At 35.5% G+C, this 25,608-nt stretch overlaps 2 protein-coding genes across 7 annotated transcripts in view; both read left to right on the top strand.

Moving 5' to 3' along the window:
• Dscam3 (Down syndrome cell adhesion molecule 3) overlaps positions 1–418 on the top strand; it is a 70,328-nt gene extending 69,910 nt beyond the window's left edge. The window contains exons 27-28 of one of the 2 annotated variants that reach the window (XM_088046881.1): positions 30–188; positions 237–418. In XM_088046881.1, the coding sequence (XP_087903007.1) occupies positions 30–188; positions 237–288 (211 nt within the window). In that variant the 3' untranslated portion in view covers positions 289–418. Of the gene's footprint in view, positions 1–29; positions 189–236 lie in introns of those variants that run through there. The other variant, XM_088046882.1, reaches the window with a different exon arrangement.
• Positions 419–4,075: 3,657 nt separating this feature from the next.
• On the top strand, positions 4,076–25,224 carry Cda5 (Chitin deacetylase-like 5). Of its 5 annotated transcripts, none has more exons than XM_088048339.1 (16): positions 4,076–4,329; positions 17,764–18,173; positions 18,222–18,383; positions 18,432–18,496; positions 19,853–20,007; positions 20,061–20,272; positions 20,326–20,372; positions 20,421–20,552; positions 20,965–22,107; positions 22,472–22,570; positions 22,724–22,917; positions 22,982–23,207; positions 23,770–23,899; positions 23,944–24,251; positions 24,298–24,496; positions 24,545–25,224. In XM_088048339.1, the coding sequence occupies exons 1-16, from the start codon at positions 4,284–4,286 to the stop codon at positions 24,701–24,703; spliced, it is 3,687 nt and encodes a 1,228-aa protein (XP_087904465.1). In that variant the 5' UTR covers positions 4,076–4,283; the 3' UTR covers positions 24,704–25,224. The 5 variants fall into 5 exon arrangements, with proteins under 5 accessions (XP_087904465.1, XP_087904466.1, XP_087904464.1 ...); XM_088048340.1 differs by lacking the exon at positions 22,982–23,207 and adding an exon at positions 23,337–23,562 and having other exon boundaries at positions 4,077–4,329; positions 20,968–22,107; XM_088048338.1 differs by lacking the exon at positions 22,982–23,207 and adding an exon at positions 23,337–23,562 and having other exon boundaries at positions 4,077–4,329.
• Positions 25,225–25,608: the final 384 nt, after the last annotated feature.

Here is a 25,608-nt window from a genome sequence, read left to right as displayed (position 1 = left end):
ACGAAATTCAAAGTAATTTTTTGTTTTAGTTTTGAAGATTGCGTTAGTGAAGATGCCTCACCGGAAGATATGAGATTGCAGCCACCAACCGGATTTTCTGATAGTCGCGAACTTAGTGAAGCTGAATGTGACAGAGACATCATCATGACCACGAAACTTTCAAATGATTTAGCAACTTTATTAGCAAGGTATTGTTTAATTGAAAACATGTAGAGAATTAATGCGTGTGCTTTCAGGTATCAAGAAAGGAAAGAACAGGAAAGGAAGGAATTCACCATACATGTATAACATCTTCGACTTTGAGCACTACTAGATGATTTTAGTTTATTAAGGTGAAATCGATGGGAATCATTTTTTTAAAACCGAATTATACATGTTCATGTAAATATGAGAGATTAATAAACAGTTTTAAACGTGTTGCAGTTGTCAAATTAAACTCGTTTGAGAATAGTCTCATTGCAAACAACTTTCTTCTAGCTTTTTTGATTCGGTATTATTTTCTGTACTGTTAATTTTCAAGGCTGCCTGACCGTGAGGAGATCCGTTTCCCGGGCTTCTTAAACGGACGTTGCGATTTCTTATCTGAAGATCCAGTGTTTTATACGAGTATCTGTTAACGAGGTCATAGGTGATTGCTACATCTTTCGAAATGCTGCATCCAACTTATAAAGACATCAGTTAAGATAACCAACGAGATTATCACTACATCGACGTGCTGCTCAACGATTATTTATTTCTAAATGTCTATCAACATGATCTGGCATTAGCTAATTATTCAAAATCAAGATCGACAATCTTCTCTACTAAAGACATCCGTTCTTTCTGGTTCCATTATTATCGAATGTGATGTAACAACGACACTGACAATCAGATAATAAGTTACATCATATTCAAAATTTTACAGTTAATACTTAGGCATTCATGAAAATATCAACACAAATATGAATGAACTTTCCCTTTTATTTCCATAAATTGAAGCCTCGCGCTCTGTATAAAGAAACGCGAGAACAATACTAATGAATCATTATGAATATTATTTAAGTTTATAGCTTGATATTTTAATAATAGCAACGGATTTTTAATGACTTCCTACAAACGTAAAATTTCAGGTGGGCGGTTACGCAATCACAACATTGTTTACGGATCTAAACTATAATTGCAATAAGCGACACAATTTTTCTCCGGAGCCAAATTTCTGGAAAAAAACAAGAACTGGAAATTTTACATTAAAAACACATTCACAAAAAATAAGATAAGCCTGGTAATGAGATTTAAAAACGACACTTTCCCTTTCACCCATTTTAAACGACATTGTAAAGTATTTTTATTGTGAGCTGAGGAATGCAGTTAAATACTTTAATCAAATAAACCACGTGCTCATTAACGCTCATTTAAGTAATAACCTTTTCATTAAAATTTCATTGACACATCTTTAGAATATAATTAATTATCACAATTATATGTAAAATATCCTAGCCCACTTCCATATTATATAAGTATATTATTATGACCATGACGTGTTATCATATCATTAAATAACTGTTAAAATATTTCGCTTCATTTCCGCTACCTGCTCCAACATTTGAACGTGATTTTTCCAATTGTTAGTATTCGCATTTAGCGTATTTGAAGTAGAATCTTCGCTACTAAAATTGAAATTTGTTATTAGCACGGAATACAATGGTGAAAGATATCCTATCTGCATTCTTAAGAGAGTCATTACAATATTAACAATTTAGGAATTTTAATTCTGAGAACCACTCATATGTATATTTCATCGCTTGCACACACCACTAATTAATAAAATATGTTTTGATTGAGAGGTTACATAATCCATTGTCGCGAAATTCGTGTCGTTTTTTAAATTATTAAAACGTGCGATTTTTTTTAACAAGTAAAAGAGCTTTCGTAGATACAAGAAAAAATTGTGAAATAAGTTTATTTTTGTCCTAAGTGAAAGTGTTAGGACTAAAGCTCGTGACTTACTGTTTATACAATTGTATAATTTTTTAACAGCTTCCGAATGCTGTCTATCTTTTCTTTTGTTTGAGAATTTCGTTTAAACCGTCTGATAATTTTTTGTGACCTGCTTCCCTTGAACTATCGTTGATATTTCTCTCATCCTGTGATATTATCGCGCCTAAAATAATTCCATTGTTAATACACTTTCATTCCTTTTTGCTATCTATCACTCAATCACATCCTGGTCTCTTCATTTACAAAAAAACTCTCATAGCTCTCAATACACGTATTAGTAATTGAGGTGTTCATGACCCATATTATGGCTTTTTGTTACCATTTCGATCTCAAATATTACCACGAAAGCATGTAATTTAGCGTTTTTATTTCTATGGCCTCCATGAAATTATAGACAAGACCTGATCAGTAGTTCAGACGAAAATCTAATTATACAGTCATAATTCGCACAAAAGAGAGATCTTTTTCTGTTATGTAAAAACGTATCAATTCTCAAAATCATGTAATGGATTTTTTATCCACTTCGATTAAAGTTCTTAATGATGCTTTTATTGAAGCTTCGACATCCAAGAAATCATGTGAGAAAAAATTAAATGCTTCAAATAAATATACCATGATCATGCAACAAACCATTAAATCGCTCGATGTGTGTGTTCCTATCAATAACAACACAAGTTTCTTATCAATTTATCTTGTTCGGTTTCATCGTCTTGCTGACTTAACATTGATTATAAAGAGTATGATAATCTTTCAAATGTCAACGTGTACTGAGAATTTACTAAATAAAAAATTAGTAAGCGATTAACTTTTGTGGTCAACTTTTCAAATACCAAAAAAACAAAAAAGCGACAGGATTTTCCTGTTTTCAAACAATCGCAGCAAATCATGTCGTAAATATATTGCTAATTAAGACCTAATTATTATGTAACTTCATTTTAAGCATCTTTGGTCTGAAGATTCCGCAACTTTGTTGATAATATTATCGGCGTTCTCATGACTTGTTTCCATCATTAAAGTTTAGTAAGTGTGTCAATATAATTAAAAAACCAGTTCGAATTAATATTTTATAATTATAATAATTTTCTTAAAATTACAAGTTTCTTGATTCAAGTGCGTGGTTTTTCACTTGAGAAAAAACGAGTTTTAAGAAAGAATTATGCAAAAATGCCTGAAAATAAATTGTTTTAATCCGCCGGTTTCGACCAGCTACAAATCAACTAAAACAATACCGTCAATGTCAAAGAACGATCATTATCGATCCAGTTTGGTAAAATCACAGTGGAAAGTTTCAAAAAAGGACGCCAAGTTTGAGGAATCGAAGTTATTCTCTGAAAGTGTCAAAAACTTTTAAGTAACGCCAAGAGAAAAACAAACTAGAATTAATAAGCAAAGAAAAAGCTGAAAGTAAAAGTGTCAACAGTAAAACGCTCACTTCTAGGTTGTTAAGAACAAAAAAACCTTCAATTTACTGGAAATGGTCAATCGGCGCCGGTTTCGTGTGATGATATAGATTTTGCTGCCAAACCAGAGCAAATTACAGAATCATTTAGATACCACGGAAGGAAAAGTTTGACTTCCTAAAATCGATAAATTGGTTTTTAAAACGTGGTAATTTCCAGGTCGCTAGGGCAAATTTTATCCACATTATCGTCCCAAATGTTAAACGACATTCTTAAGTATGTTTAGTGCATTTTTAATTGTATGGAATGTTTTTAAAAGTAGCCAGGAAATCAACGATTCAACCACATCAACAAAAAAAACGAGTGAAATGGTGCATCAACTCTGAGATTCTGCTCCAGTTATGCTTAAATTTTAATTTTAACAAGACACTTCTGGAAATAGACTTTGAGTCGGTTTAATATTTTCGCAAATCGTAACAGGGGCAGAATGGTGGATGCGCCCAAAAAGAGAGTTTTGGCTTGCCGTCGAAGTGAGTTGGTTGCCGGAACTTGGGTCCGGGAGAGTCCGGGCCCTCGCACGGATATCAGTTGTGAAGTGGTTTGGCGAGGGCGGTTTGCAAGGTCTTCGGCATTTTGCGAAGTGAATGCTCTATTGTGAAGGGAAAATACAATCCGGTGGGGAATTAGTTTTCTCTCCGGGCCCCCACTGAAACGTTTCACTTAAGAACAACTTTTTGATTCAATACCGACCCAGTCAGTTCGAGCACGTGTTGCGATAAGTTCGCTTGTTGCGCGTTCTCGCCGTCACATTTGGGGAGAATTTTCGTTCCGGTATATACATGGGGAAGTGTTTTTAGCTCCTGCGTGTGACTTTGTATCTGGATTACTTTAAGTGCCTTTGTGGAAATGGTTACACTGTTTACCACCGTTGTGCTTCTGCTAGCCTCCTTTGGTGAGTCCTGTCAAAAATTCTGGTCCAATGTATGAGTATTTGATTCTTCTGTGCACACATACATTGTGGCACGCCAAGATCGCTCATTCACCACTCTCTTCTCTGAATGAGGTTTCTGGGGAATCTAAAACAGCTGATGCTATATTGTCCGCACATGCTATGGACAACGAAAACGCTCGCGGCTACTCAACCTTATTTAGTGTGAAGTGAAACTAAACGCATCTAACCTTTCCAACTCATTAACTCGAATTTTTTTAATGAACCAACCCTTATTGAACACGTCTTTGTACGCTAGAAAGCAAGGTCTCTCTAATATGTCAAGGATTGAAGCAAATCTGTTCAAAATCAAAGTGATAACTAAATTATCAAAATTGGCGGTAACAATAAACTGGGTGTGAAATGTGACGAAAGATTTTTGCTAACCGGACGACCGTGAAGACTCCCAAAGTCCCTGACATTTCAAAGTGGGAAATTTCGGGAAATCAAACAGTACTCACCTCAAATATTATAAATGTGAAAGTCGCTTTAATTAGAAACGGATAAGAAATAAAAGGGAAAAAAGTATCACAGTTGACAAGTTTGCATAAACGGGTTTTCATAATTACGGCGCTACTCCAGTTATATAAGTTCTTGTTAATTCACTTAAACCGACCACAAGTAGGCCAGTAGTTAAAAGATTCATGTATCATCCGATGAACTTGAATAAAGAAAGGGAAAGGTCGCTAATGAAAGTATTTTGATCTAGATAAAGAATCATGAATTTGGATTAGCAAAATGAGAAAGTGTTTTGAATTTTTAAGGAATATTGTAACCATTCGAGTGTCAAAATTTCATGCTTTGCCAAATGTCAGTAAACGCACTTTGACCATTAATTGATTAAAACGTGTTTAGTGCGTTGAATATGTGACATACTGCAACATGTTACATGCCTGACCTTTCGCATAACTATACATCTTGGTTAGGTAATAGCACGCCTCGAGCGCAAAACGATGCTTAAAATCATTGTTTATGTTCCTATTTAATCACGATGATGATATCGCCCACTTTAATTTATTAAACTCGAATTCAGACCGCGTGAGCTGAAATCTATCCTCTTACTTCAAGATCATAAATCCATCCTAATTTGTGACCCTCCAATTGCAAAAAGTACATAAAATCATTGCATAATGATGATATTTATTGAAGATGATTTCCCATTACTCCACAGTATTCTCACGACATATTATCTAATATTACACTTTCTATTAATTGTTTGACTCATCCCAAAATGATAAAAATTTGCAGACTAGACATGTTATGACGCTATGAGCAATTTCCATGATTCTCCTACCTGATTTACATAATGAGAAGACCTGGAAAGTGAAGAACGAGACACGAACAACAGTGCTCATTAGACAGAAGTAATTACAACGATGTGTACTACTGTGATTGAGTAGCCAAGTTTGCAAAATACAATTTCATAACACCAAAAAAACTAACGAGCTCATCACCAAAGTGGAACAGTAAAATTTAAACGACAATAAACGAAGACGCATCCACCATTTTACCACAGATTTGTGGGTCTCAGCTAGATCCATATAAAGAGTAAACAAACAACACTTAACAATTAAGTAACAGTTATGTACGTTAGCAATTAGCTTAATCCCAATTTAGAAACACGGCGATTATAAATATTTGTCTTACTTTTTCTACCAAATTCGCTCGAGACCTTTGGGTCATTTCACCATCACTTTCTTCAGAACAATGTTTTCACATAAGAAAAAAAAAACGTGCAATGTATAATTTGTCCCGAGTAATAAAGAGTAGACAAAATAAAGCTTTCCACATAACATTGTTTGAGAAAGGAACTATACATAAAACCACAACATTAAAAATTACAAATTCCCTCCTTTCAACTGTGACATAGTTCAGCTCAATATCTTGCAATGTATACTTTCTACCATTTAGCAAACGGTCTGATATAAATAGAGTAAATGTATCAAATAATTATACTTCCTTTCCAGTCAACAGAGTGTTGTTTTGCATTGAAATCTCCAGAAACTCGGATACAGATTGGCCATTCCCAGTTTCTCTTTTGCATAACTGTCCACAACTTACCTCTTTCCAAAATAAAAATGTAAATAGCGCAAAGAGAAAGCCATTGATTTTGTGCAACATTGCAACTCCCCCACAGGAGTTTGGAAACCTTTGAAATAATTGAACCACCGGACTTATGAAATCAATTTTTTAGCTTTCTCCCATATTTACTAACCTTTACCCTTACATTCCGGTGCAGTTTCTACTGTTATCCGGTTGGAAAACTCACGTTCATGTGTCGCATTTTAATCCTTTACGCGTGAATCTGCGTGACGAGCATAATAAAACAAATCAGAGGATACAATCGCAAAAAATGGGTTAATGGCGACATCATTTTCACACAAACTCCTTAAAATTACACACTAATGACAACTAAGAAAGTGCGTTCTTAAAAACGGCTAATTAATTTAATTGTATTTAAAGTATTTTGTTTTTAATTTGTTTTAAATGCCTTGATGAGGCGCCGTAAAGTTCAAGTTTCTTAATGAGAAAGCCAAACAATGTACAACCTTAAAATATAGTAATTACCTAATATAATAATAATAAGAATATAATTGACAATGGTTGTGTAAGCTTTTTGTATAATCGTGCCCATTGTGCAAGGCGTTTTTCACGCTCATTACTAATTAATTTTTCGAAAAATTCCAAATTTGACTAATACTTTCACCTTTTCAAGTATGTACGCACATTTTTCCGGGCGCCAAGCAATGAATACCAAAGTAGTCAAAACAGTGAAAGTAAATTATTGCAATGTGACTCTAATTCAATTTGACAAAATCAAAATGTAGCTTGATAAAGGAACCGGTTCAATAATTGGCTAATTCGGTCCTTTAATTTATTATTATTACACTTTTATACTTATGTCCTAACAAAAATTTATGCCGTCGTTCAAACAGTCATAATTCTCAATGGGACAAGGTGCGGACAAGCCTATTTTACTGGTTGGAAAATTGCAACACTTGTTTTTATTTGAAAAGTGATTATAGCCTTCAATGAAACGCACTGATTAATCTCAGATTATTCTTAAGTGTCTAACTTCTCTAGACAGATTAAACTGTTATTAATGGGAGCTGTAATTTACAGTCTCACTTTCACTGCAAGTGGTTAGAATTAGCAAAAACTCCAAAAAGCAAAATTCCACGTAGTGATGAAGAATTTTTTCCATAAAAGTAAATCACCTTGTCTTATCCATTCTTGGGAATTCTGTGCACCCGGTGCGTATAAACGTGCTGTGTTTCGCTGGAAATCAGCTGTGTTTATTCAAAGAATTTGCAAAGTTATTCTTGCAAATATTTGTGGTGTGCGAGATTGCGAGTGCATTTGTTGCATCATTATCTCTCTTGTGTTTGATATTTATTACTTACTCATAATCGCCGTATTTTTCTGCTCAATTTGACAAAGAGAAAGTAAAAAATGTTACATAAATACAAAATGAACGTACTCAGGCCTGAGTTTATCTACGAGTATGATAATCTCAATTTCTCCCCTCGGTGTATTTATTGTATTTTTCTGCTCTAGTTATTTTAAAGATTTACTATCTATTACGTGTAATTCACACGAACGCAACGCATGATTTGAATACTAGAGAACAACTCCAAGAACTTCGTCCAACTGATAACGTTTCTCAACTTCCTCTGGTCTATAATAACTGTAGAAATTTGTTGCAATTTCTCTTTAGAACACGTCTTGCTTAACTAAATCCCCAGCACAAGCACGATTTTCTGTTGAAATCCGCCGTTATTAAGAGCGAGTCATTTTTAAATGTTAAGGTAATTCCGAGCAGCCAATTGTAATCACCATCAATATGTAAATTCGATCGGTGTTCATTAATTAAATTGACACTTCCGGGAGTCACAAAAATGCAAGAAGGACGTGCGTTTGATTCCGGTTCAATTTAGTTTCTGTGTTAATATCAATACCATCTGTCGGCAAAAAGATTCCAATAAAAAAAATTATTATTCCGTCTGGTAAAGCGAACTTTCTCCAAATGTTTAGTTGAACATGTGCTGAAATAAAATCAAAAGTGATAAAGATTGTAACACTTAAAACCAAAATGCTGAAAGAAATTCTGTGTCAATGTTGATTTGCGAAACTGAACCTGTTTGCGGTTAAATGCCGAAAACTACTGGGAATTTAGTACATTTACTCATTTTTCTTCTAATTGGTGAAAATAGTGAAGAATCTCTTTTCGTTTTCGTTCGCAATTAGCACTCGTTTTGACAATTATCGTGACTGGTAATTTAGCCTGTCAATTATTTATAATTGACACTTTTTCAATTTTGGATGACTGTGCGAGTGTACATTTATACATAATTCAAGAGCGTCAATTATAGCACTTTTCAATTACGGTCAAGTGATTTTAATCGTTGCGTGTCATTTTTTCGGCTTTTGAACTAACAATTACACGATGACATTTTTTATGTTAATATTGTGCTTTCACGCTATACTTCAATAAATTTGCGGACACGTGCCGGAACAAAATTGCACAACAAATGGAGGAGGGAATAGGAAGAGAGTGAAATGGTTTCGTGAATTTTACTCTCAAAATTATTATAATTCGTCAAATAACGTCTGTCTCAGTTAGTTAACAATGGCATTGTAAAAAGAGGTTAATTATCCAACAGCACGATTTATGAGAACACCCGCGCCTAGAATGGATTATATGTAACAGTGAAAGTAGATATGCGTAACTACCAATACTAAAAATTTTATGTAAAACGACCTCGACTCGTTTCACTTTAAATTTAAGAAAATTTATTAAGGTCGTACGCACTGATTTTAAGGTACTAAGTATCGTCAAAAAGCAAACAGAGAAAGTTGCAAATTTATGCAAAAACTGACCTCTGCAGAATTTTAGAGGAAATTAAAAAATGTTAGGTCCCCTGTTGTGAAGTCAGACTAATAACCATGAATTTGCTAATGATCTAGTTAATAACACTCCTGAATCACGATTCTTTCGCCTTTCGTGCTTTTTTCTAATTTGCTTACACGTGCGATCTTCAGTGGCACGACAAAGTGATTGACTTGAAGGTATTTCATTTAAGCTCCATTCTCCTTATAATTAGCACCATAAGAGTTTAAAGGAAATGTACAAATTGATCTGTAAACATAAAGAGCGCCTCAAATGTCAGTGCTATTACAAACTAACACTAAAAGATGAACTTTACTTTAAATAATTTGATCGCTTACTGTTTTCTTTGTTGGTGTTTGATTGAATTTAAGATTATACTTCCATAGATAATTTGCAAAATTTAATGTCATTAACTCCACGAAAGGAAAGGTTAGTGTTGGGCGTAAAACGGTTGATTTTTGATTCATAAATAACTGTTACCTAACGTAAAAGTCATTACAGTGCCGTAATAAGCATAACTTTGTGGAACTGTAATTGATCACTTTGGACCAAATTTAGTTCCGGTTTTGACCACAATATTTCATTTTTCCGCCGACTTGTGATTAGGCGAGACATCGAAAAACAAAAAACACGAAAAAACTGCTTTGCATACGTATTTGCCTTGCCTATCTTTTATTTTCATAGAATTAACACCATAGTTTTTTGTATTTGGTATTTTTCCAATATTTTTTTTAGTTCTGATGTATTGAAAAAATGTGGAAAATAACCTTTTTTAAGTTCGTTTAGACCGAATGTTTTGGGGAAGTTTTTTAAGGTCCTTGAACAAAATTACTATCAATAATTCTTAAATTAATTGATTTTATTTCCATTAACATTATTTTAGATCCATTATATATGCAGAAAGGTTTAATACCGTTTTCAACGCAATATTTTAGAATAAAGTACGAATCGTAACCTTTTCCATAATGTGCAATAGCTGTGTATCCTTTATGATCTCTAGAAACTAACCATTTACAGAAATCTTTGTTAGTCGAACAGGGGATGCAACCCCAATCGGCAGTCTCTATAACAGACCACCGACTTGTACAGATTACTGAAATAAACAAGTTACTACTACCACTGTGTTTTTACTATAAAACACCACAAAAAGTTACCTTGAAAAACATGACAAAATGATTAAAAAAAAAAACAAAGTGTTCTGAAGAGCATGTGGCTCAATAAATTTTTGTTCTGAAGTAGCCTAAGAGAAAAACAGTTTGTACGAAACCGTATTCACGTTTGATAAAACAGGATATATTTCTTAAAATTTTGACTTTTTTAAAAAAGGGTGACTTCGAAAACTCGGGCATTTTCTTTAAAAATTTTAACTTTTCGAAACTTATTTTGAAAAACAGGCTAAAAGCATTAAAAATGTGTTGTGTTCTGAGGGGGCCTACTAGTACAAAATTCAAAACAGGGTAAAATCTTTAAAAACAAGGTAAAATTCCTAATTTTAAATGTTTTTAAAAGGGAAATTTGTTTGTACGAAACCGAATTCACGTTTGATAAAGCAGGATATATTTTTTAAAATTTTGACTTTTTTAAAAAAGGGTGACTTCGAAAAACCGAGCAAATTCTTTAAAAATTTTAACTTTTTAAAAGTTACTTTGAAAACCAGGCTAAAAGCATTAAAAATGTGTTGTGTTCTGACGGGGCCTTCCTAGTAGTTCATTTAAAGGTTGGTTTGTCGTGACTAAATTTTTATTTTCATTACATTTTTAAACAATGAAGTAACCGATGAATGACGATGAAGTTTTTTGTTTATTTGATAGATTCCCTTTCAGTGCAAATGTAGATTTCGCAATTTCAATACAAAATGTCTCATTGAAGAAACCTTGATACGGTGTAGCAACTACATGCATAGCAATTAGCTCAAAGTAACTGTTCTTACATTTAAAGCAAAAATTTTGAAACACGAGAAAATGTCATGAATTTTATACTAATCAGTTTTTTTCTTAATCAAAAATGGCATCATCTCTTGCGCCACAAAAATGCGTATTAAAAATGTCAACAGGAAAAATACAGACGTGCATTAAAGTTGTGGCTTTTCAAGAAAATTATATAACTTATAAAGAAAAAACAGTAGCGATTAGAGAAACAGCTTGTGTATTTAAGGTCGCTTCATTAATTAACTCGTGGCGTAAGGATTTACCAAATAAGCATCTGCCTACAGGAAGATACATTGATGATGCAAACGAAAGTACATTCATTTGTAACGAATCCTTCTAATAAGGTTTTGGTGTCAATCGTTTTACGATTGAAACTAAAACTCGACTAAAATGTGATACGCTCTTATTAAAGCAATTGAGTTGTCAAGGACGTAAATTTTTGTATTTGGAATCTAACGAAAGTATTGTTTTCTGAGTAAATAAAATCATGCATATTTTAGCGTTACGCAATTCAATAAAAATATTGTTGTTTACTAGTAAAAGTGTCGAAATAAACGACATTAGGTGCGGTTTACGAATTTGAGAAAAATTTTAGTGTAGGCAAATCGAAAGTCGAAATGACCCTACACAGATGCCCAAATCATCATTTTTGATTGGAAATGATCCCACTGGTAGTAATACGAGCTATTAACAGGTTACAATAGTTTCCCAACGGCCGAGTTATTACAAGGTGTCAGAATCAGGTCGATTGCAATTGGATCTATTGTCTTAATCGCTGCATTTCTGACCCTAATTTAAATTTACGAACAATGCGAATAAATGCATCTAGAGGGTGTGGTCCGTCATGAAAGTCCTTGGGATTATTCGATTCCTGAAAGTAGATAACGAAATTAGTACCCGGAGAAATTCAGTTTCGAAAACCGCTTGTCAAAATTTTTGCGCGAGTAGATCAAATCGTGAAGTCGGCGTCGGAGTTTCACACGATAGGTCATTTTGTAATGGTCAGGGAACCTTCAACCTTTGAATGTTACAACAACAAATGCCACAGAGTTTAATTGTAGGCAAATGAAAGTAAATATAAAGTCCGGGCTCTTCGCGCAACTGTGAATGTCAAGGTTTCCGGAGGCCTTGTCAAATATTTAGGCAGACGAAAATGAAGCCAACAATTCATTTTCGTTGCGAAATTGGACTGATACGAGAAAAAAGCGACAGTCATAAGGATATAGCGAATGGAAGGTCGTTGGGCCACACCTGAACAATTGCCACGAACCGACCTCGCACGTTTTCTTCCAAGACAACTATCACGAATTGGTCCATATAACTAATATTCATCTAGAAAATGTAATAAAGTGTTGTACATAATGCAAAATTCTTGGCAAACTCTGTTCCCAGGATTTGTTCAGGTCGAGCATGACTTGCAGGTTTCTTTTTTTTCCTATTTCCTACAGAATGGTACAACTTGTAATGAAATTAAACGCTACAACGGAACAATTAGATTCTTGAGAGAAAAAATACATCAATCTACTGGAAAATTTTAAATTACTGCAACCAAAACAGGCTATTTTGTTGCCTCAAAAAAATCACAACAATGGACCAGCAAATTAAACTAGAACTGAAAGGGAACTACCAAGAAGAACATAACGTAACAATGCAGATTCACGGAAGCCAAAATTAAATTAATACAATCTTAGGAATTTTTTTCCTTCCATCCGGGAATTACATGTCCACCCATTTAAGGTGCTAATCTAATTGGATTTTAGAAGTAATAAGCGATACAATTTACTTGTCTAATAGAGTGTAAATAATCACCTCGTTTAACAGGAGCCAATAAACAAATCTTACGACCAAATAAATATATCACTGAAGCAGACCAGCCCATATACACCCAGCAAGACATTTTTGCTGACTAAAGAAAGGCCGCATTTGTTATTAACTTTATTAATATTAATAGAGTTCCAAGCTGAAACAAAGCACGTGTTATAAAAATGAAATTCGAGCTTACATTGTCATAAAAACAAAACAAGGAAACCGGATCTTCATCGTGCAAAACGATCCAGTAAATAAAGACACCGTTTAGTTAACATTTCTTGAATTTCGAAGCGAGCAATTAAAGGTTTCGTATTGATGATCATGACGAAATCAACGTTTAAATGCCAAAGATCTCATCTGTCATCGTCACATTTTCTTATTCACATTAGTTTCCTTTTATCAAGCGCTTACATAAATTTTCAGTACTTTGTTTCTTTGTTATAACCTTTGACACGAACCTTTAAAACTGATTGAAAAGAGAAAGGATCAAGTCTAAAACAACGAAATTTTGTCCGAAAGAATCTCTTAATGTCAAAATTAATTCCGTCAATAGTGTTTACAAATATTTTGCAATTTATTGTGATTCTGTTACACAATTCACGCTCACGAGTTTTCATTAATGAAGCCGTGGACCTTACACTTTGTGGCCATCCAGAAGCAGTTCTAACAGAAATCGTGCCTTGATATTGCAACAGTTCGTGTCTAGAAAGATCATTTTACTCAGCAATTTCTCTCAGAACAAACAGAGTAAAAAACATTCGCATATCTACATGATATTAATATAAGACGTCAAAAATTCTTATGCCTCTGTGATTTAAATATGTATTAATCAAAAACCTTGAATACCACACTCGTTATTTTAATAATTAAAAGTACGATGTAAAAAAATGATAAAATATGCAATCAAATGAGCTTAAAATACGTGAGCTAGGTGGGGTCGAAAAATCCAATTTTTTACTTCCCATCCGAAAATTTAAATAAATAGAAAACCTTGACATATGCAAAACGGACGCAAATATATCTTTTATTAAAATAAGTTATTACCACATAATGCGGTTTCCATGGTAAACAAAAAACCTCAAGTTGCGAGGTAATAATGCAATATGCTGAAGAATTTAAGAAAACAAACAATCCGCGTATTTCTACGTATTTTTGAAAGCCTTGGAACTCTTACAAAAGACCTGAAATTTTTTCGGCTCCAGAAAATATTTTAATTACATTTTCAGCAACTGTAACAACCTTGACAACTTACAACATCACGTATTTTCGGAAAAATAAAACGAGTAATTAAACAGTTAATGGTCAATGCACAGCTAATTGTTCACGAAACAATGATATTTTTAATTCAATTTGAATTACATTTATGAATTTCGAAAGCTTGACACGCAAAAACAACAACAATTACTGAAGTGATTAAAATTAGATTCCAGGAAAAAGTTATTGCTTATTGAAGAAAGTGTTTCTGATTGATTTTATTTTTGTAGAGTTATTGACCACTTTGAGTTTTTTAATAATATCAGTGGTATATTTGTTTTCAACGTCATCGAACTGTTGTTAAATCTCACTTCCTTTATGGTAATGTTGTTCCACATTGGTGGATTTTTAGGAAATGGATAAGAACTTAATTTAACTGTTTTTTAATGGAAGCTAAGCAAACTGCGGCTTCTAATGTGAGCAAAATTGAAGGGTTTTATTGAGTTATTCCTATGCAAATATTTGTTTATTTTTGTTATGTAATAGTTAATTCAAAATGTAGTTAAACGAAACTCCGTCAGCATAACCTTCACTTGTAACCCAACAATGAGCATAATTAAACAAGCTACTTAACTCTTAACTGGTTATAAATAAAGATAATATCAGCTTAAAAGAAATGTCGAAACATCTTGATCATTTAATCAAAACACAATGTGAGAATAATGTAATTTTGTAAATTCCCGCAGTAATGTGGGTCATTTGCGAAAACATCTGTTGCGTTCTGCTCCCTATGTAAAGTAGAAAATGATCACTGTTTTCACTTGTTATGGTCTAGAAATCTATTATACATGACTTGAAATTCCTGATCCGCACTTAAACAAACGCATTTTAAAAAACCAAGAAAGTTCACACCTACGACACCTTAATTAACTCCGGTCCATTATTATACAACCAAATTTGCGCCTCGTTGAACCAACCTTTTCAAAAGCCGGTTTTGCCCTTATCACCACTATTGCAACAGTGATCTCCTTGTTAAGCCGGTATGCAGAGGCAAACAAATGTCAATTTTATTTTCATTTTTATGGTGTGCGACTTTTAACCGATTTTTATTCGCGTCGTTTATCTTCTTGCAACGTGCACGCTTTATTTGATTTATCGCTGCACCTGCAGATCATTGCAGTGACAAATGGCATCGTTTAAAAAAAATCTCTTCCTTTTATGTTTACATTGTCTTCATCTATGCTATATTAGCACAAAAAACAACTCATAACTGCTTTTATTGTGTTCAATCGAACTTGAAGGTGCGTCTTTCACTACACTGAACAAAATTATGAAACAAAAACCATAAACTTGCTCTATTTGCATTAATTCTGCTCGCAATACTATTTTTAATAGATGATATTCCACATGATGTTAATAATTTTAAATAAAATTATAAAACAAGGCAGAGAAAGTGTACTAGAAAATGTTTTCACTGCGTAAACCAGAATTTGCTTTGGATTAAACGTGGAAAAAGACGATTTTCAAGTCTTTATCTCAAACTATATCGTACTTGTTCCTTCACCTAATTCTTTTTATTTTCATGTTCCGAAAATTACTTAATAATATTCAAATTGCGTTAAGTCATAAAATGCAAATGCGACGTTATGAAAGTTTAAAATATAAGTTTTAAAAAAAACGATACAAATCTTAGCGTTGCTATAAAAATGTGGAAACTTTATGACTGTATTGTAATATAAGTAAGTGTACTTTAAATTATAATCATTTCTAAGTGTCCCAAATGCGAAACAGGAAAGGTCTAATCTTCACCCCTTGCGGAAACGGATCTACAAGGTGAAAATTGTACCTTAATTTCTGCTTAATTTCCCAAAATGTCAATGATAAACAACACTGGCATTTTCATGGTGTTCTGCCGCATAGCAAATCGTGTGGTCATTTTTCGTCACGATTGTCGCCTCGGTACTTCCTTTATTTTGTAATCGTCCTTAAATTGTCATCTCATTATTCTCGTGGTGTTGAAATTCCGTCCATTTCCCAGCAGAAAGTTTGCAACAATTTCATGTTATCGAAAAATAAAGATTAAAGTAAGACGAGACATTTTGTAAACTTTCTAACTCTCACTTAGATTAAAATTTGGATTTATTAGACGATTTTTTTTTAATAAAACCAAACTAGATGAGTAATTAAGGAAACGCTAATGAAAGTTTGTAAAAACTAGATTTATTACAAGCTGGGCAATGCCTTTATTTCAGCGAACGTGGGACGAGTAATGCGAGTTTTTAAATTGATTTTATCTGTAAGCAGCGCGCATTTAAGTGTCACGTGTTGAGAATTATGTGTCAATTTGTCAAAACGATTTTGCGAAATTTACATTAACATATTCTTTGATCGTACAGATACGAGTTATTCAAACGTCGGTTTTTTTTCTCAAAAGAAAGACGATGAAAGAAACATTACCTGCTTGCATTTGCGTAGAAAAATAACCACAAGAAAGTATGAAAAATGGGTATAATTGGGTCGCAACTTACTTTCTATTATGTAAACTCTTGGCAAGCAATATTTAACTGTTTAAAATAACCAGACCAATTTGTTATGTAAGTGTATCAAGCCGAGAAGCTGGGAAAAAGATCAATTATGATTTGTTCAGATTCGTTTTAACAATGATGGGACACTATGTCACAACTTAATTACAATGTGGTGAGAAAGAAACGAAAATTTGCCGTGAAGGCAGGATTTTATTGTCGCTTACATACAAATTCTAATCAGCCGCATATTACAAAATTCAATTATTCGATCGTTTACCTTGCAGTCACTTGAAAATTGAGCAATAATTAATAACCGTTGGGAATTCTGTGTCAACAGTAAACAGTGCATTTGTGGTGGTAACCAAAAAACCTTCTAACTAGAAACTTTGGCAAATTTCAATCAATCTGATGTTAAAAACTACAAAATTTCACTTTCCGCAGCGCTAGTGCGAATCTACTAAAATAAACGGTTTTGGTAAAATGATTTTCAAGTTGAAAGTAATCTCGCTGCAATTAGGTAATTTCACTTGATCTTGACCCTTAAACGTAACCTTATAAGAAAAGCAAATTACCAGGATGTCATTTTTTATGTAATATCTGATCTTGGGTACAATGACAGATCAGATTAGCAGGTCATTTATGGATCGCCCACTTTATCTACGTGGAATAAATCGGCGACAACCGCAAAGAACAAGATAAAAAAAGGCGAATGTTATCGGTGCTAAATCTGACTCCAAATATGAATATTTATACGTTAACCTTTACAATAAATTATTGCCCAGACTGGGATTTGTAGCGCTTGATTCGCAAAATAGGAGCGTCTTGCACTAGGAGTGATACACATTTAGATTATACTCTTGTAGGCGTTTTTTGTTTCACGTAAATTATGATCCAAAGTAGGCGCCATAAATTCGAAAAGGTCAAGGATATTGTACTAATAAAAGACACGCAAATTTTTTTGTAACTGTAACGAATTAAAGTCTTCCTGCTCCCATTGTAAGACTTTTTCTCGGTTCCTCTTCAGTCTTCAAAACTCTTTTTTTTCTTCCAGATATTTCGCTATGTCAACGGAAGGTGAGCAGAAATGTCTCCGTCGGAAGTGAAGTAAAAACTGTAGCGAATTTCAACTGTCCCGAAGAGTTCGGTTACTACCCTCATCCAAGTGACTGCACCCAATATTATGTCTGTGTTTTCGGCGGAGCATTGCTAGAATCATGCACTGGAGGCCTCATGTACAGTCACGAACTCCAAACTTGTGATTGGCCAAGGAACGTAGGATGTGACGGTGCTGAAATATCCGGAACAGTAACAGCAACATCAGCGAGTCCACCAAGCAGAACCAGAGAAGAACCTAGAACGAGATATACGCCCCCAACGCCGCCTCCGCCTCAACCAGCGGCGATCGTTACGTCAAGAGGGCAGCCGAGACAACTTCATCACAACCAACAGGAGATAATAAAGGTAGGTGGCGATAAAAAGTGAGAAATGTAACGAACGAGTGGGTTACAGCAACGCCAACAGCAGCAACTCTATGCGGATGCAGAGGAGACGCTGCCACCCGCAGAAGAGATCGAAAATGATCGACAACAAAGGGTTTATAGAGGACAACCCTCCACTCTCGGCCAAGTGCAGAAAGACAGGGATGGACTTAGACATTCTAACGCTATTCCAGTAAGTTTGTTGTTTATCTTGTTGATTTTAATCTCACTTTCGGCACAGACTTACAGCGGACGCGGAGAAAGAATTGGGGTCATATCATTTGGAACGCAGCAACAACAATACAGGTGAGTAGAATTGACCCGATGACATGACAACTAACTAATCTACCATCAGACAAAGTGACGACTTATTGACTAATAACTTGACAGTGAAGAGGAGACGAAAACGACAGACGCAGAGAAGGTAGTTGATATGCGACATTAACGATCAATCAATCATTTATTTGTAGTCGAATCCGATCTGTTGAAACATCCTGGCGCGGTTCTCAACAAAATTTTAAGACGTCACGTTTAAATTCAAATCCTTTTACTTTACAACCTCCGCCGATACAAACCACTCATTACTCTTCCTCTTTTATACCCCAACTAAACGATGATGACTTCAAACCCTTCGTACCAAGTTATCACCAAATTCCAACACATACTATCGCGAAACAAGAACCGTTTCGCCCTTCGACTGTTAGTAATTTTCTTACAAGTATTACGACGTTTCGACCACCAATGCCGCACAAACTCAAACACAGTTTAAATTATTACAAACACGATAATACAGTCATGGTGCCTCAACACACCCACGTAATTAACCACAACACTTCGGCTGTACAGATCACCAATCCTAGCATAAAATTGACCACTGCGAGTCCCCTTGAATCTAAAGAACAAGATGACTATCCAGAGTTCAACGAGTTCTTCGGTCCTCCGTCTTCCTACTTCAACACGAAAAACAAGTACGAGAATATCGAGAATCCTTTTGCGAATCCGGAGTTCAATTTCGATACGTTTTTGGCTAACTTACAAGATGACCCTTTTCAACCAAAACCGAAAGCGGTGAAAGTCGAATCTGTCCAAAAAATCGAAAAAGTAATCACTCCCAAACCAAAGACAACAGTACTACCAAAAAATCCCGCTGAAAATGAGTACTACTACTACGAAGATGACGAAGAGGAAGAGGATGGTAGGTATGAGACCAATCAAACACCGAAGAAAATATATTCTAGTCAAATTAAACCAACGATGAAAGTAATAACGCAATCACCAGAAGATGAGTATTATTATGACGACGAGTATGATTACCCCCAAAAGTCGACTAATAAACCAGTAAATGTTAGTAAGAACGGTGAGTTGAAGTACTCGGCTAAGTACCAAGGAAAACCAGTGAAAACGTTGAAAACTTCACCTCCGACAACTCCAATTTTTACGACCACTACAGTACGACCCACTACTAAAAAAATCCTGGCGAGCGAGTCTTTCACTTACAGTACCACGCAAAAACCAAAGTTTACAACCCGACAAAGAATTAGACTGACAATACCAACGACCCGACCATCGAAAAGCAAACAGCGACAAAAACTTGACGATGACGCGAGGTAAAGACTAACGACTACATTTATTGACGCGATTTTTATCGAAATTTTGATGCAGGGTTGAGCAAAGCAGTGCTGCTCCGGCACAACCTGCGATTTCTCCAGCTACAGCAACAGCGAGGGCGCTCTACAACAGCAGTCAATACAACAGTAATAATTATGATCCTTATTATACTCTGTACGATGATGACGTGGAATTGTATAGAGATGTTGGTTAGTTTGGTAATAAGAAGTTTGTGGGCACAACATTGACGGGTGGTTTTTAGATTATTCGCAACAGTACAATAATAATAACAACGCTCAGAGTCAGTCGCAACAGCAGACATACAGAAGGACTCCATCTCCGGTTGTTCAGACGACCCAAGAAGAAGCTCCAAAACGTGGAAACGCTGCGTATATTCCAAACCATTATAATTCTCAAGATATTTATCAACCATCTACTAGTTCGGACTACAACGAAGACAACAGTTACAGTCAGGTAAGAATTGGGAATGAAATAATAAAGTTGAGAGTTCGAGAGTTTTTTTCTAGGTCGATGATCAGAATGCTTATAGACAAATAAACAGACAACCATCTAGGTAAGTGTTGACAATAACACATTGAACCTTGTACAAATATAATCTTAGGGGAGACAGGAATGATTTGAATTATTTTGAAGAAGCGGCCACTAAAAGAACTACTAGCGCTACTACAAGAAAAACTACTACTAGAACAACAACTTCACGAACATACCCCTCTAAAAAGAGTACTGCGGCAAGGTACTACAAAAGCGAAACCAAGCTTGCACGTCATTCATAACCATTTTAGTACTGTAGAATCATTAGCGAGAGCTTCGCCATTTTTTGTAGTATCTTCAATGCCTTAAAAGACAGTCACAAACAAGAAACGTAGTAGTTCTAACAAAATAGTACTAATAGTAGTCGCAGTCAGATGTAGGCTTGTTGTGCTTTAGATGTGATTAATGACTAACGGTACGATTTAGATCAGTGTTTCCCAAATATATTTTCCCTGTGCTTTGATAATGAGTATATTTTGATTAGAATGGGTTCAGGTTTTGTATTTTTATGAGTTTTATAAGAAGTAGAAACGCCATGAGTGTTGACGGGGATTGGGAAACGCTGTTTGGCCAGTTGTTTTTATAGTATTTTGATGCTAGCTCGTTTATTTTAGCAGTCCAGTCACAGCCAATGAGAACAAAACACAAGCACAGTCTATCATTAATACATTACAGGAAGACCCGGGACCATATCCTCCTCTAACTCCTCACACCATTGACCCCCAAAATAACTCTAGCCTTCGACTAGACAAAACCACCACTCCTAGACCCGACACTCCAAAAGCAGTATCCGAAGCAATTGTTCATAAACCAGCTCCATTTACTCTACCAGAGCATTTAACAACAGAGAAACCCATTGTCTTTCATTACATTACTAAATCATCCAGGTCAACTACTCTAGTCTCTACGGAATCACCTAGCAAACCATCAACAGAAAGTTCTTATTATAACAAAAATATCGTACCCACGACTTACTCGCCTCCGAAATTTTTCCTCAAATCTCTCTTACCCAAATCTGCTATTCATAGCACGACTTTTCCTAACTTACCTGATACTACTAAACCTGAGCATAAGCCAGTAAAGTCTTTAAAATCTGTACGAAAGTTGATTACTCCAATTAATATTAATTATGGATTGTCCAGTGTCACTGGATCCAGTTTCGAATCTGCAGAGAGATTAGTACCTGAAGTAGAAAACGTTCGAAATATTTTGCCTTATCGCCGCTCTCAAACTGTTGAAACAAAACTGGACGACTACAGCGACGAATCTACTACTAAAACCACTAAATCTTCCACTGCTGAAAGTCTAACATCTTCTTCCGAGCCAATAACTCAGATCGTTCCTGGAGTGAAAAAACCAATCGATTATTACGTAGATGATGATTATTCTCGTGATGACAGTAACGTGCATTATGTCGAATATACTAACGATTTTAATGCCACTGCGGAGACTAAGCGTTTTCGAACAACTATCGAAGTTCCTCCACCTCCCGAGTATGAGGATAGTTATGAGCAAAAACCTGAGCCTGATCAGTCTCCGGATTACAAATTGCAGCCTTTCCCTAAACCTACGACAACGACGACGACTCGAACGACAACTCGAACGACAGACTTTCCTGTAAATACCTCTATTCCTGCCAGAGTATCCCGGGTTAACAATGCAATCAAATCACAAATTGCATTCGGGGGAACGCGAAGGCAAAACGTAAAATGTCATGAAAGTGCTGATTCGAAATGCAACGACCCAAAGCATCTGAGGTATTTATTCCTCGTAAAGTTTTGTTGCAAGTTAGGTAATTGCATGATCACCGACTTTCTTTTTTAATCTCTTGCACCTTTTCTCTTTAACCTTGTATCACGCTTTATTTAAGACCAGTCACTATTAATTCGAAACCTCATGAGACTGGAAGTTGACTTGGACCCTTTATCCCGACATGTAACACCACCAGCACACTTTAACACACACAGGTATCATATACATAAAATATTACTCATCGGATCTGGTAGAAATAACCAGTTAATCAGCAGTGTTGACAGAAATAATGACAGTGCATGAATGGTGGACAGACTTATGCACTCGACTTTGTTACTTGTAGAGACTCATGTTTGAATTTTATTTAAGAACCAATACTAGAGGCAGAGGATCCACTCACTACGCTGGTGGAGGCAACATTGTTAACAACGAAGTTACCGTCACCGTCAACCGTGGGACCCCAGCTTCGTAAGTGATAAGCTTCTTCTATTCTAAAAAGGAGTGTCAAAGGTGGAATTTTTTCAAAAAATCACAGTACAGTTAACAAAGGCGAATAATATTATCGACGCCTATAAATAACAAATGCCATTAATGGAGGTATGATAAGTTATGTAATTGCAGGCGGCCTCGCCCCACCTTGAAACCATCAACTTCTATCGTGTCCAAGGCATCTGAGTTCATCGACATCTACAGATTTCCTCCAATAAGACCTGAGCCGATTTACCCCCAGCCTCAGCCTGACAAAACCGCAGCTAAATGCAGAAAGGATGTTTGTCTTCTCCCTGATTGTTACTGCGGTGGAAAGGAAATTCCTGGTAGGTGTTGTTCCTAGCACATAAACACTACAACAAAAACACAATGAATTTATATGACAAATAGGAAATCTTCCGGTCGAGGAGGTCCCACAGATCGTACTCCTTACATTTGACGATGCAGTTAATGACTTAAATAAACAGTATTACATAGACTTATTCGAGAATGGTCGTCGGAATCCCAATGGTTGTCCTATAACAGCCACCTTTTATGTATCTCACGAATGGACCGATTATAGCCAAGTCCAAAATCTTTATGCCGACGGCCATGAAATGGCGTCTCACACAGTGTCGTAAGTGGGCCAGTTTTATCAAGGGCTCTCATTACTGTCTCGCACTTTTGTCATTTCTTTACAGAAAACATTGCTCAAATAATTTTCTAACTATTTTCTTTTCTCTCTGTTGCTGCCTACTAACAAAAGGCGACCTACCAGTTGAACAAGTACCGCAACTTGTCCTTCTTACCTTCGACGATTCCGTGAACGATTTGAACAAAGGCTTGTATAGCGATCTCTTTGAGAAGGGTAGAACCAATCCCAATGGATGCCCGATCAGTGCAACCTTCTACGTTTCTCATGAATGGACTGACTACAGTCAAGTCCAAAATTTGTATTCTGATGGTCACGAAATTGCCTCCCATACAGTATCGTAAGTCCAACGAAAAAATGCACACACAGTATCATCAATGCACGCACTATAACCAGTTGAAGATTTGAAGTAGATACGTACTTACCTAGGCTTTAACACGGCGCTTTTACTAACCTTTCGATTATCGATATTAACACCACGGAAAAGTCGCTCGACTTTTTCTAATCACACCTAAAAGAAAACATTTTAACTTTTATTTCCATGTAGGCACAGTTTTGGAGAACAATTCTCCCAGAAGAAATGGACTCGAGAAGTCGCTGGACAAAGAGAGATCTTATCTGCTTATGGAGGCGTCCATCTAGAGGACGTCCGAGGAATGAGAGCGCCTTTCTTATCGGTACGACCAAATTATTTTACTCTCTTCCTAAAAACTCGTTTCAGGTCGGAGGTAACAAAATGTTCAAGATGTTGTACGACTCGAACTTCACCTATGATTCTTCCATGCCTATTTATGAAAACAAACCCCCAAGTTGGCCATATACTCTTGATTATAAGCTTTTCCACGATTGTATGATTCCTCCTTGTCCCACTCGTTCGTATCCAGGAGTTTGGGAAGTTCCTATGGTTATGTGGCAAGATTTGAACGGTGGAAGATGTTCCATGGGAGATGCTTGCAGCAACCCTTCAGATCCCGACGGTGTCTTTAAAATGTTGACCAAAAACTTCCAAAGACATTATACTACTAACAGGTGAGGATCATGAAAACATAACAACGAAATTACTGTTTATTTTTAGAGCACCATTTGGTCTGTTCTACCACGCCGCTTGGTTCACGCAACCTCACCACAAAGAAGGTTTCATCAACTTCCTTGACAGCATCCTGCAGATGAAGGATGTCTGGTTGGTAACAAACTGGCAGGCTATCCAATGGGTCCGCGATCCCACTCCCAATTCCAGACTCGGCTCGTTCCAGCCGTTCCAATGTGACTATGCGGTCAGTATTCTAATTCTTCTCGAACAATTTTTGAAGTTACTATTGTAGGACCGGCCGAAGAGATGCAACAACCCTAAAGTGTGCAATCTCTGGCACAAATCTGGAGTGCGCTACATGAGGACTTGTCAGCCATGTCCGGATATCTACCCCTGGACTGGAAACACCGGAATTCGTAGCAGTCGCATCGACAACGACATTGAAGATTAAGTTCAAGCCAAATGAGGACGCGATTTTTAAATTATTACACTAAGCAACGGCAACATTATTTTAAATGTTGCTATGATAATTTTACATTAGTAGAGGAGAAATGTACAAAACAATGTGCCAGACCTCGACCGTTAATTTTATTCCAAAAGATCTGTTTTGAATTTCTCCTCTACTTAGAGTGTTGCAATCATTTTGCACATGTTCGGATGTTGTGGAGGTGTCAGGTTTCATCGCAAAAAAAGTGATGCGCTTCATACCTCATCAACATTATACCTAATAGTAAATTGTAAATATCGTAGTGGTTTAAAATATTATTTAAAATTTTATTACAATACTGCCACAAAGTATACTCCTAAAATACTCCCTTAGATAGTCGCCAGAAATGGATCCTTGAACTTGTGTAGTTTATTATTATCTAATATACACTTAAAGTACTTAATTTATTGCGTAATCTGAATACTGTGGAAGAATCAGAATTTTCGATGTGAACCAGTGAGTGATAATAAAGTATTTTGTCTAAATTACAATGCTTTTTATTTCAAATACAAACCATTACATCACGTGTCAAAAGACAAGAAGACGTTATTACATAAACCGCAAGGAATGTAAGATAAAAGAAAAAACAAATAACTAGTAATCGTGTCAGTTAACCTCATTAAAGTGTGTATTTATAGACTGCATTAAAATTGCAATATCTGATTTGTAAACAGTTTTCTACAAGGCTAATAAACCGCGAATTTCGTCAAGTCTATAATCCTTCAAAAGTAAATAAATTTTGTTAGTTGCAAACGCGCAACAGCGGAAAATATTTTACGTAAAACTAGCTGTGCGAAACGGATTTTCCTGAAAATTCTATTCTTGTACTGAATATTGTCGATAAAATAAAGAGGTCAGTTTGGTTTAGC

This window comes from Gnatocerus cornutus, chromosome 10 (genome assembly GCF_029298725.1).
Source record: "Gnatocerus cornutus isolate USDA-ARS CGAHR chromosome 10, icGnaCorn1.1, whole genome shotgun sequence".
Classification (NCBI taxonomy): domain Eukaryota; kingdom Metazoa; phylum Arthropoda; class Insecta; order Coleoptera; family Tenebrionidae; genus Gnatocerus; species Gnatocerus cornutus.
The sequence above is the reverse complement of the archived record's forward strand: the minus strand, read 5'-3'. Positions and strand labels throughout refer to the sequence as shown.

Bases quoted from the DNA above. Each gene is read 5' to 3' on its own strand.
- Cda5 (XM_088048339.1), top strand. From the start codon at position 4,284: ATGGTTACACTGTTTACCACCGTTGTGCTTCTGCTAGCCTCCTTTG. The intron at 20,373-20,420 runs GTAAGTGTTGAC...ATATAATCTTAG, and splicing joins ATAAACAGACAACCATCTAG to GGGAGACAGGAATGATTTGA. The intron at 22,108-22,471 runs GTATTTATTCCT...ATTTTATTTAAG, and splicing joins AACGACCCAAAGCATCTGAG to AACCAATACTAGAGGCAGAG.